At 42.0% G+C, this 13,261-nt stretch overlaps 4 protein-coding genes across 5 annotated transcripts in view; 1 reads left to right on the forward strand and 3 right to left on the reverse strand.

Annotated features, from left to right (window-relative positions):
- The window catches only part of LOC143152849 (dynein axonemal heavy chain 1), a 133,942-nt gene that overhangs the window by 50,919 nt on the left and 69,762 nt on the right, over positions 1 to 13,261 (forward strand). The gene's annotated exons all lie outside the window — the stretch shown is intronic.
- Positions 1 to 13,261, reverse strand: part of LOC143152858 (uncharacterized) — a 45,869-nt gene that overhangs the window by 15,568 nt on the left and 17,040 nt on the right. The gene's annotated exons all lie outside the window — the stretch shown is intronic.
- LOC143152853 (cytochrome P450 9e2-like) lies at positions 1,609 to 4,906 on the reverse strand. Its single transcript, XM_076323420.1, has 2 exons — positions 4,060 to 4,906; positions 1,609 to 2,802 (listed from the first exon to the last, which is right to left on the reverse strand). The coding sequence occupies exons 1-2, from the start codon at positions 4,867 to 4,869 to the stop codon at positions 2,029 to 2,031; spliced, it is 1,584 nt and encodes a 527-aa protein (XP_076179535.1). The 5' UTR covers positions 4,870 to 4,906; the 3' UTR covers positions 1,609 to 2,028.
- LOC143152856 (cytochrome P450 9e2-like) lies at positions 7,793 to 10,037 on the reverse strand. The gene is made up of 2 exons (XM_076323422.1): positions 9,184 to 10,037; positions 7,793 to 8,548 (listed from the first exon to the last, which is right to left on the reverse strand). Exons 1-2 carry the CDS (start codon positions 9,970 to 9,972, stop codon positions 7,796 to 7,798), a joined length of 1,542 nt encoding a protein of 513 aa, XP_076179537.1. The 5' UTR covers positions 9,973 to 10,037; the 3' UTR covers positions 7,793 to 7,795.

The raw sequence follows: 13,261 nt of genomic DNA on the forward strand, positions 1-13,261 counted from the left end.
CACCTTACACGCCAGCTAATTACCCTTTATTTCTTTAAGACCATCGTTAATTTCTACTTTAGCCACGAAACTAAAATCATCAACCACGGAAGACACACCTGATAAATCAGGAATATTAAAAACCAAATGATAATGTGACTTTCCTCGGTTCCATTTGGAAATACTCACAAGGGGACGATATCTAAAAGAATGAATCTAGAAGTCGACGAGTCCCCTTTGTACACAAAAAATCAAATCGATTCGTGTGTGCACTGTTTTTAAAATAAATTTTCGAAGAAGTTCTTTTCTTAATAACGAGAAAGCTATTTACCCCTTAGTAGAATGTACCGCTATCTATCTTTTCGTAGAGAGATACGTAAGTAATCTACGTAGATGATAACCGGAAAGAAACACTGTTACGGGAATTAGGATCGCAAACGAGTCCATTTCGGTCAAGTTTTGAAGGAACACCTACTACACGATGATTCACGAGGTTGGTGACTCAACACTCTTGGTGTCAATTCGCGCATAACTGATGCGCAACTAAAATCGTGTGGGCGACAGTGATGTCAACGTGTAAGAGTGAACGTCATGAGATCGCTGACATTTATATACACACTTGACAAGTGGCTGTTACGTAAACTTGCCTCTGTACGACGCACCGGATGAAACGTCGTCCGGTGAGGAGAATCCAACAGCGATTTAAAGAAATTTTGAAATCTCGTTGCAGTTTTATACTCGCGATACGGCCTGTCAACTATCACGATGATTACGAAATGACAAGTGCCTCGAACTTTCGATACTCCGGAACGGATCCCAATACTTGCACACTTTTGTGCAACGCGATAAGCGAAGTTGGCTACACGTGCAACTTCTGGCTGTTCCTCGTCGTTCTGCAACTACTTTTTGCACGAAAATGCATACAGACCTGTGCATACACTCAGAGATTGCACTCTTTACGATATAATTTGAACAAATGCTACCTTTAATAACAGTGTCGAAGACAAATGTCGCATTGACATATTCTCGTTTTTCTTTTTTTTTTTTTAAATTGTTTTATTACGATTGAAACTTATCTGCATCCGATAATTACGTAGTATAATAAAACTGTTGAAAGTAAATATTGCGATAAATGTTGGAGAGTGATTTTTTACATTGTCGAACACAATAGCATCCGATAAGATATTCTATACTATAATGTAGGCAAAAAATAACGATATTCAGTTTGTTTGATTATTAAAAAAAATTAATCAAAAGAAAAAAAGCAATAAGACATTTACCTTAATTATTACATTATTGATAGCGGTGCCCTTAGTAGTTGTCGGAGAACACGTTCACATTTTTTCACTGTAGTTGTTTCATAATATCGATAAGTAACAATTAAACAAGACTCTAACGTTGTTGAGAGGAGATAGTGCCGGAGGGAATGTTTACGTGCATTATTTTGATAATATTTTCTCGATAACGATGCTTCTTGCAATAAAAATGCCTTACATTTTTCACAAAATGTTACAAAAGGAATCGTTCTCTTTACTTCGTAAACACGACTCTTTCGTAACAATATCGTCGATAGATTGGTCAAGATTTATCGATAAAATTGACGGAGAAAATGAAAGAAATGAACAGACATCCGGGGGAGAGATTGCATCATTTTTTGTATTTACAAAACTGCGTACAATTGGTAATCGAAAACTCCATTATTCTTTTAATCGTCCTCACCGTTCATTTTTACAATCGATTGAAAACAAAATAAAACACAGTGATCGATTACGCATGTAGAACTGAGAGATTACGTAAAGCTATTTTCGTATAAATTTACAGAAAAAGCACAACATTGGAAAAAACAAACATTTACAACAATGACTCGAATCGACATTCCTCGTCCTTGTACAGCTCCTTCGTACGGTATTAATTTTCATTTTGTCGAAAAGTTGGCCTTATTTTGGCCACGGTCCAGAAAAGTGCAAAACAAAATGTACGCGTGTAAACTTACGGAAAGAGTGTACTTTAACCAATATTCCATCCTCTGGCGTACAGAATCGTTTCTCTTTATGTAATTAAAGACGTTCCGTTGGAAGTTTTATCAAGCGCACCGTTTGCTCGAGACTCCGAGCCATAGACTCTGGGTTTGAAGTTCAGCCAGAATCCATTCTTGGCAGCAAGGGGGATGGTCTTCCTGGTGAATTTCATCGGGAGCGTGGTTTTTGCGCAGGGTTCGATGCGACAACGCAACAGAAGATAGAAGAACAAAATCTTGGCCTCCATCAGAGCGAACCTGTTTCCTATGCAGACTCTTGGGCCTAAACCGAACGGCACGAAAATGTTCTGAGGGATGTCGTTGTTGAGAAATCGGTCAGGATCGAATTTCAACGGTTCTGGAAAGTACTTGGGATCGCGATGGAGCCCTATCGGGGCTATCCACACATTGTCACCCGGTTTCATGAGGACAGGCTTCGAGTCCGGGGTAGCCGGAGGTAGCTCGAATTCTTTTATGCACACGCGATCGAGAAATACAGCCACGGGGTATAGTCTGTTGGTCTCGTTGAACACCGCTTCCATGTACGCCATGTTTTTGATCGCTTCGTAGGTGGGTTTCCCATTGGTCTTCTTGAAGACGTCCTCGATCTCTGCTAGCAATTTTGCCTGCACGTCAGGATTAGCCGCGATCTCGTGAGCAATGAAACACATCACGTTCGATGATGTATCGTATCCCGCCAGGAAAAAGACAAACGCCTGGTTGGTCATCTCGTCGATCGTCAACTCCCTCCCGTTGGTGTCCCTCGACTCCATCATCAGCTGGATCATGTCTGGACGGTAGATGCCCTGTTTTTGGACCAAGTTCAAAGACACGAGTGACGTTACGTATGGAATTCTCGTAGGTGCATAGATACGTTTGGAGGATTGCCAAGATTGGAAAGAAAGCTTGCACTTGCGCGAATTTGATTTTCACGGGGTTGGGGTAGGACCGAGATCCACGAGGATTTTACGAGTACGAGTTGTCAATGTGTTCTCGAGCATGGCTCGCTCCCGATACGGGTAACTTTTATTCGAACGATCGACGTAGAATAAAACCAACGTACGACGATTTACTCGCGACAGTGATGTTTTTATTCGCGCATCGTAAACTATTTCATTCCGCAATTCAAATTCACGGTTTCGTTCGACTTTCGTTCTTCGTTCAAAATTTGTATCCAGACGTACAGTTCGCCCGTGTCTCGTCTCATTTAAAATATCTACCTATCGCTACGTTTACATTTGACTTACGTGTACTCGTACTTCGTGAACTACGTATTAACCCGTATACAAAAATCCTCCTTTGTATCCTATCAGGAATCTAATCTAACTCTATCGATTCGGTCGTACAGGGTGTCACATTTAAGTCGACGCGACGAAGTAACTCGTAAACGATTAATTAAAAACAATTATTTCGAAATTCTATTCTACGTAAAAATATGCACAACCTCTGTCCGAAGTATTTTGTTTAAAATCTCTGTTTCTTAAGATATTCACAGAAACATCTATGAACTTGTTAGAGTACTGCATTCGTTTTTTACATTTATTACATTAATAACAATGCGATGTAATTTTTTATTACGACATAATAAATGCTTAAAATGGCGACTTTAAGTTACCAAACGCTCACCAATGCGTTTCATAAATAATCGATGCAGAGACAGTAAGGTTTATCTCTTGATACTTTGACAGGCAGTTGTGATTCTAGCAAAATGAAAATAAATACGAACAACGAAACATCGGATGCAGAGAGATATCGAAACTTTTTCAATTCCAGCGGATAATCGTTTTATAGATATTTCTCCAATAATCTCCGTTAAAAAATATTGTACATCTCTCATTTTGAAACGATCGTGAAAACGTCCATCCAAAAAACACCTACCACGTTTTTCTTTTCAATCGATAGGTCGTCTCTCGGCGGAGAATCAATTGAAGAGAAAAGATTGTAACTCTGAGGACTTTTCGATACTTTTCGTGGTGTCTATTTAAACGGGATACCCTGTACAACGATTATCTCGTAACGATCGTAAACGTGACGCGACTGTAATAAGAGGGATCGGTGCGTACCTTTTCCTTCCTCATTTGAACCGTTTCAGTGACGACGTTAGTGAAATAACGACGAGCCTTCTCGCTGAATATTCGTATCCCTAGAAGTCTCGAGAGGTTCGGGAAGTTCATGCCTATCATCATCTTCAGCGAGACGATGGTCCCCAAGTTCATCGTCTCCTTGGCGAACACGAAGAACTCGTTCTCGCGATTCTTCATCGAGTTCACAGAGATCCCGAAGCTGGTCGTTGCAATCACGTCGGTGGTGTAACGACCGAATATGTCCTTCAGGTTGTAAATTTTGCCAGCTTTCGATTCCATCGCGACGTGTTCCGTGAATGTATCCGCGCATTCGATGATCAGATTGAACATGGCCTTCAACTTGGCCGACGTGAACGCCGGGCTCAACAATTTCCTCATCTCTCGCCAATGGTCGCCCTTCAGAGCGAACAGGTTCTTCCCCATCAGTGGGTCCAGATCCGCGTTCACGAAGCCACGGTGGTCGGTGAAGTAGTCGAAGTTCTTGATGGCGATCGACGTGATCAATTCTGGATCGCGTATCATTATCACCGGCGTGATGAAATTGTAAATACCGCAGTACGTTCTGTCCGAGAATTGTTTGTAGGTAGCCTCGAGGTACTCGGACATCGAGGTACGTTGAAATACGACCGACGCCATGTTACCTAAGATCGGAAGCGGTGACACGTGAGCGATTCCCAATTTCTCGAAGCGGTTCTCTCGTTTCCATAGGAGGAGGATACCGAGGAACACCGTCAGAAGAATAAGAATTGCGGTGAACATGTTTATCTCGATAATGTTTAGAACGGACATCCACTAAAGGGCGATTCCACGAGACTAACGAGTCGACATTCTTATTGTTAGCTCGCGGATGAATGACGAGTAACAAGGTGGGGAAATTGTGCGATAACGCGGGAGTGGGACTAACCATGTGACTTTTGACAGTAATACACGGCCTTGATAAAAGTCTGTTACATAAAGTTTCCTCCGCGAGAAACGTATGCATCGATCGTTCAGCGCAAACTTGAAATTTTGTTATATTTTTACGGGTGTTGTTCATCACGTTCGCCGATACGGTGGTTAACGATAGTCGAGAATTATCGCCCGGGAGGTGGTACGACCTCTTCTGGCTACCGAAGCAACGCGAGATGTTATTATTTCCCGTCAACGCCTCGTCTCGACCGAATATTATACAAAAGTGTTTACGAAATTTCATTATCCGGGCTTACTCGAGTCGTTTTCTTCAGGAAAATATTCTTGATAAATTTATCGCTTCGAAAGGTAGAAAAGTGTTGCTATTACGGAAACGTAATTTTCGGGCGAAAAGACGCGATCGACTCGGGATCGCGAATCATCGTCACGTGCGTGACGAAGTTGTAGAAACCGATGTACTTGGTCTCTGGGAAGCGATTGTACAACCTTTGAGATTGTTCCGCTATGGAAATAAGATGGAACACGACCGATGCCGTGTTACCTACGATCGGATTGATTCCCAATCCCTTGAAATAGTTGAACCGTCTCCGTAGCGAGTGACCAATCGAGAGAATCACCGCTACGAGGACCAATATCGTATAGGTAGAATCGTGAAAAGGTCCATTCCGATTTCATAGGTGCAAGGAAATTTCTCTTCGACAGCAACGAGAGTTCCGATGCTCGTTGACGAACGAACGACCCGCAATTAAGAGCTTATTTATAAATACGGAATATCGAAGCAGTTGCGGCGATCGTGAGACGCCCGATGCTGATACACGACCTCGATAAAAGTTTCGTTAGATAAAATTACCGCACGAGGCTTCTACGAAAAAGAGAAGCTGTAGATTAGGAAATAAAACTTGAGCGAAATCTTACATTGTTCCAACGTCTTTGTCGATGTCGATTTGCAAGGTTCTTGGTAACGATTATTTATCGTTTAGATGGATTCGATTATTTGTCAATGGACGAACTGTACATTACTGTACTCGTGTGAACGAGTTACGAATCGAAGACTATGAGCGAAGAAACACGGAAAGTGATCGGGGAATATCTACCGAGACGAGCGACAAATTTGATCGGTGCTCGAAACATTATTGCACCGCTCCAGTCAATGTTTTTAAACGTACACGAACAGAAGTACCGAATCTTAACGTTGCTTTTGACGTACATGTACCGACTAGATGATATAATATATTGCGTCGATGCGAACGCTACGAGTTATCGCTCGACGAGTGATACGCTAAATATTTTTAACGTATTTTGGAGTTCAAGTTTGAGGACCTAAACACACCGAGTCTTGCGCAATTGAGACGAGTTGTAACTCGAATTCGGTAAGAGAAAGAGAAAACTGTGGAGAGTTGAACGCTGTGCACTTGACAAATGCAAATGTACCGCTCTTTAAACGGAATCGCGTTCTTTTTGATCAGTGAACAATTATCGGGATACAATGTATCGATATTTTGTGAGATATCTCGCGTACGTAACTCGTCGCGATGCAGCAGTGTATTAAAATAAGGAATTTTTTTTTTAGAAATCGATTTGTCAAGAATAAATTCATTCTTTCGTTCTTTTAAATAAGAACTACCGATCCGTTATTATAAATCTAAAGCTGTCGTGACTATCGCCGCAAAGCCGACGATATCACTTCGTTTCTCGATATTGAAGAAAACGGTATAAACTTTCTAGATTGGTCGATAGTGATTTCTTATCGCGTGTAAAATATGAAAGTTGACAACAACAAATGTGATCAAACAAACAATTACGCTTTGATATTATGAAATTGTTTCACAATCCGTTATTTATCGTCCGAGATAAAGCGTCGTCATCGCAACATATCATTTTGGACGTTTATATTGGTTCGAAGTAAACCGTAGTTAATAAACATTTCTACGGCGAAGAATCGTACAGCTCTTTTACAATTCAGTGGAGTTCAAGGTCAATTGGAAGTTGGAATAGACAGAGACACCAAAGAATCGTTACGCTATTTATTCGAATCGAATTAATTAGAAAGAACTTTTATAACGACTAAATTGATTTTTATTTTCCTATAACTTTGTACACATTTGTTTCTTCACTGACCCACTACGAGCGAACATTTTTTAGAAATGTTTACTTACACGTAAGTGCGCCGTGTTCGTTGAAGCTAGATTCTATATTCGATTTCGTTTAAAGTGACGCACGCGACAAATATCGCGTACTATATTCTCGATAATTTAGAAAATTAATCAAAACAAATGCCTCCCTACCTTTCGCGCGATCTTCTCAATGTATTCCTTTTTATTTTGTTCAAAGCTGTTTCTATCCTACACTTTGTTCCAACTACACCTAGAAGAGAACGCCCAAGACCCATCACACTTACGGAACCAATCGAATGAATAAATGTAGCGCATGCGCGGACGTCGACGATCATTCCCTGAAAACGAGACAGTCGAACCTCGATTAATGTACGAGTTCCTCGTTCGTTGTATCGCGTTGCTTAGCAACGAGGGCAGTTCGAACGGCGAGCAACTAATGACAACGATCATAAGTGTTGGGACAAGTAGCGTTAAAATGGGGTTTCGTTTCATCGGAATCAATGGTGGTCCTTTTCTCGCAATAATCGAGGTTCTACGGTCTCCCGTTCCTTGCAATGATCTCGATGCTGTCGTCTCTCCTTCCTTGCAGTAATCGAGGTGGCTTCCCCTTCTCGCAACGATCAAGGTTCTGTCTTCCTTCTTTTTGTACAAGATTTCAACATTACCCTTTACTCGACAAAAGGTGTCCCGTTTTAAATTTCGTCATCGTCGACACCGTCACCGCGCAACGCGGTTCCGGTTTTCCGTGTTTTGAAGTTCAACCAGAACCCCTTGTCAGCGGCTAGGAGCACATTCTTCTTGCACAGCCTCATCGGTAGCGTCGTTTGTGCGCAGGGCTCCAGCTCGCAGCGCAACAAAAGGTTAAAGAACAGGATCTTGGCTTCCATGATGGCGAGCCTGTTCCCTATGCAGAGCCTCGGCCCTATACCGAAGGACATGTAAGCGTTTTGGGGCACCGTGCCTCGCAGGAACCGATCTGGATTGAATCTGAACGGCTCCGGGAAGTATTTCGGGTCCCGTTGGATCGAGTAAGGCAGGAACCACACGAATGTACCCGGTTCGATCGTGACAGGTTTCGAGTCGGGTGTCGCTGGGGGTAGCTCGAACTCTTTCACGCAGGTACGATCCAGAAAGGGTGTCGAGGGATACATTCTGCTGGTCTCGTTCAGCACCGCGTCCATGTACGGCATGTCTCTAACTGCCTCGTAGGTGGGCTTCTCCTTGTACTTTCGCGCGACTTCCTCGATCTCGTCTCTCAATCTGGCCTGCACCTTCGGGTTCGCGGCGAGCTCGTGAGCGACGAAACAGAGGAACCTGGTGGTCGTCTCGAACCCACCCATGAAGAAGATGAACGCGTTGTTCGTTATTTCCTCGATCGTCAGTGCTTTACCATTCAGGCCCCTCGATTCCAAGAGCAGTTGGATCATGTCCGGCCGGTAGATACCCTGTTTTTCGAGACAGTTCAAAGATCATCACGGCTCGTTTCGGTCAATCAACTATGTACTAAATGTACTATACTGCATATAGTACTTAGTTGATATTTAGTTAGTTTAAAATGTACACTATCGCGTTTGAAAATAGCGTCTAGCAGTTTAGAAGGGTACGTGAACTGTAGGTTGCATGGACGTTTATTTTCGTAGTGTTAAAACATTCGTAGATTCAAGGAATATTCTCATCGTACGTTTGCGACAGTATTGATTGATTTCACTTCCTCATAGGGCATCCGAATTATTTTTGGAAAACTTTTTATCGCGTGTAATTAAAAATAGTCGGATGTAGGTCGTGTTTGGACTTATTTTTGCCGAGACAACTTCGCCGATCTATCGGCAATGCTCTAACGAAGATACAAGGAGAAATATAAAAATGTTCAATTTACATCAACAACTGCCACGTTAGTGCGCATGGGACACTACTTTCGAGGTTTTCATTATTCGATGGTTCCTCGAACTAATGACAAGAACGATTCGGTATGCCGTGGAAAAAATTCTATCGCATTCCCGCTCCCTTTGAGCGACAAGAATCAATGTACTCGTTGATAAATATCTAGAACTCGGTATAAAAAGCGGACATCGCTACCCACCTTTGCTTTCCTCCTTTTAACAGTCTCGTTAACGACACTGGTAAAGTAGCGACGCATCTTCTCGTTGAACAATCTCACGCCGAATAACTTCAAGAGAAATGGAAAGTTCCAAGCCATCTGCACCTTCAGCGACTGACCGGTTATGACGTTTATCAACTGTTTGGCGAATACGTAGAACTCGTTGTTCGGATTCCTCATCGAGTCGACGGCTACCCCGAAGCAGGAGGTAGCCAAGACGTCGGTGGTGTAACGACCGAACGTGTCCTTCAAGTCGTAGACCTTCCCGCCTTTCGATTCCGCAGCTACGTATCTCGAGAAGCTGTCCGTGTAGTCGGTGATCAGGTTGAACATTGTCTTCATCTTGGCAGCGGTGAACACCGGACTCAAGAGTCTTCTCATCTCTCTCCAATCGTCACCGCGTAGGCTGAGCAGGTTCTTTCTCATCATGGGCTCGAGATCCTCGATAATGAAACTCTGATGATCGGTGAAGTGATCGAAGTTCTTGATGGCCATCGACGTGGTCAGTTCGAGATCACGAATCGCAATTATAGGCGTGGTGAAATTGTAGAACCCGAAATACTTCCTGTCCGAGAAGTCATTGTACATGTTGTGAAGATGATCCGCCAAACTGATGCGTCGGAACAGGATCGGCATCGAATGGCCCAAGATGGGAATCGTCGTTTCGTGGGCGATTTCCAACCGCCTGAAGTAATCCATTCGTTTCCATAGAAAGTGATAGATGACGAGGAACACGATCAAAAACGTTAGGATGATCGTGAACGGGTCCATGTTGATCGAGATTCGAGCGTGCACTTCCTTGATGAATATTCACGGTGCGTATCGTGACGAGATACTTGTCGATACGCCGACGTGTGTTGCGCAACTAAAATCAAGCTGACAGCTGTACGACTGGCTGGAGTGTGGATCACGTGATTTTTAATTCGTACACAGATTTCACGAGAGATTCAAACCACAATGCGTGGCATTGCTAAGGAACGACTCGAAAGAGTATCACCGCGATAAGAGATTTCTGAAAGTTTGATGCCTCGGTTCGATGTTGTGTTTTTATTGTTATCGTTCGGTAGGTCCTGATAACATTACCCGCGGTAACCAGCCGAGAACGAGTGTAGTATAGGTAGGTGTGCGTGTGTGTACACACGGTATCTGTATTTTTCCATTGTCGGTGTCTGAAGGTGTTTATTGGGCAAGACACCGGAGATCGACGGAACGAAAATTTCTTCATTATCGTATAAATATTGTACGAACGATACAGAGCGATAGTACAACGACTCTGGTTGTTATTTGTGTACCAACAGACACGATGGACGATTTTTACGGACGTTCGAGCGCGATTCGAAATGTTTCAGTCGCCCGAGACACAATTACAGAAAATTCTTAACCGGACGGAAATCTCGAACGAATAAAAGATAATCAACTTCTTATCCAATTCTGGTTAAATGAGAATTATAATTCGAATCACGGAACGATATTGTATCTTACATTGAACGAGCAAACATTGATCCGAGCACTCGTCGATATACGTTGTTTATATTAGTCATCTTTCGTCGAAATAAAACTTTGTCCCTCTGCGATCCTGTCCTAAGTAGTTGTTAAATATAGTTGCTCCGAGTCTAGATAAATATAGTTATCTTCACCGAAGCGATAGGAGAAACTTTGAACGTATTTTTCTCGAAACTGAATACAATTTTTTAAATGGCTTGCATCGTATCTGAAGATCTACTCGATCGACGCCAAATTTTGTGTGCAGCCTGAGTGAATTTCGTCGAAATCTTTTCCTTCGCTAATCTTATCTATCGACGAAAGATACGAGAAGAATAAAAATATTTTTTTCATTCAACTCTTCGTGATTTACACTAATTAAAAAACAAAAAGAACAAAACACATTCCACGGTAGAAGACACCCTCGATTCGAGACTTTGAAGACTTCGAGCTTCAGCTTCGAGGAGAACTATATTTTTATGGTTTTCGCGGACTGACATGCTATACCGTTTGGTATCTCTTTGGCTCGTGTAAATTTCAAGAATCGACCAAGCTCAAAAAGGAGGAAGGAAGAGTATTTGCTCGACAAAAATCGTTCGAGGAATACCTAGTCGTAGGTTCTTGGGGGTCGTATCGTGTGGAATCGAATAGTTGGAAGTGTTGGAGGTTGCTCTGGAACTGGATGTCGCTACAAAATTGTTCTCGAAGACAGGTTACTCCCCTGATATTCGCTACGCGAGCATTAAACTAAGGGGAGTATATTTTTCGAAGCGAAGATCGAGACAACCTCGAGAAAGGGAGCAGGGAAAAGAATCTAAAAAATATCTGTATCGGGGAAATTTCGTTCAACTTTAAACCGATGCAAACACTGGAAAAATGAAAAGAAAAAAATATCCTCGCTCGACGATAGCGAGACAAACAAAGATTGTAAAGTTTCCTGATGTTTCGAGCTCGGACAATTCAGCGATTAGATACCGTGTTCGCCAGCCCAGACGAAGTGGCTCCACGTGTTTAAATTTACGAAACGAATTTCTTTAATCGAGTTTTATAGATTTCTAGTTTCGCACTGTGTACTTTTAAATAATACAAGATCAGTTTACAAAATTACTTATACTTTCCATTTGATTAAATTACGTGTACCGTCCACGAAAACAATTTCCAACAACAGATTATCAGTAGCTACCGCTTCGATCCTCGTTTGGACCGTCTTAGGAAACGCGCGAGGTAACGAAGTGTCGTCTCACCGAATACCCTAATTACTAGCAGCTTCGACAGAGTTTGAAAGTTCTTCCTCGTCGTAAGGTCAATCGTTCGTTTGATAAGTTCACAAGGTGTTTCATCACCTCGACGACAATCTCGAAGTTTAACGTTGCGATCACGTCGATCGAATCGAACATACTTTTCACCGCTCGCGATAAGTTCCACGAATTTATTCGCGCAATCTTTTATCAGCTCGAACATGGTCTCCAACGTGAAGGAGATTTAGACTGGAAAGAAGAACCTTTTCTTTCGCCAATGAAGGGAACCTTGTTCGCAGAATCGTCCATCTTCCAGAGAAACGTCTCTCTGGCCTATTTTTCAATTCTTCTCTATTTTGGCCTCGTTATCGAGATACGAGCGGTTCGAGTTTGCACGCGTGTGCACGTTACGAGCATGTGGTCCCACGTATTCGAGTGTGTGCACGTACGACCAGCTGTCCGGGTTATAAATAAATACAGCGCGTGCTGAGAAATCACGTCAGTGTGCTTTGACTGTTTAGGAGCCCGAAATAGTGAGGGTCATTCTATGGGAAAATAATGGGGAAATTAAACACATTTTTTTTATTTATCATGTGCTGGGAAATTAACACATGGTACCAAATACGTGTATATACAGATTACTGGCGAAAATGGGCGATATTTTATCAGGATTAACACCTCGCGCGACACTGAATCCTAGAATCATTCAAATCGAACTCTTTTTACGGGAATGTCTCGGATCTTTACTAAGCTTGGCTACGTTGTAGCCTTTGGCAATATTCGAAAGTATCTTGAAAGATTTTCCAAAATTTTCGTTTCTAAGAAAAATTCCGAGTCGAATAAAATTCTCGATCTTATTGAAAATATTGATTTTAAAAGAAATTCTCGATTTTGCGGCCGCTCGAAAAATAGTGTTGCAGCAACTGTTTAGACACAGCCGTGAATAAGTGTTGTTGCTTGCGAGGCGTTTCTTTTTTTTTCTTTCGCTAGATAGAAAGTAATTCGTAAGTGTGCACAGTCCTACTTATAAATATGCTATAAATGTATACTAGATTTTTCGCGATGTATTTTAAACAAACGTACAAAAAGTTAAAAGAAAAGGTATACCATCTTGAGCACACGACCCTGGAAGACGCGACAATCGGAGCAATTATAATTCGTATTGTCGTTATACCCGAAATAATCGAAACATTATCTGAATCAGTTATTTATCGTTGGATGGATTATCAATGCTGTGTTTTCCACGGGAATTGCTCAAAAACACAGCTGTCAAAGTTACGATAATTAGATTTGCAACAATAAAAGCGCAAGAAGTTTCACCAGAATTATTAAAACTTTTA

Source organism: Ptiloglossa arizonensis, chromosome 11 (genome assembly GCF_051014685.1).
Source record: "Ptiloglossa arizonensis isolate GNS036 chromosome 11, iyPtiAriz1_principal, whole genome shotgun sequence".
Lineage (NCBI taxonomy): Eukaryota > Metazoa > Arthropoda > Insecta > Hymenoptera > Colletidae > Ptiloglossa > Ptiloglossa arizonensis.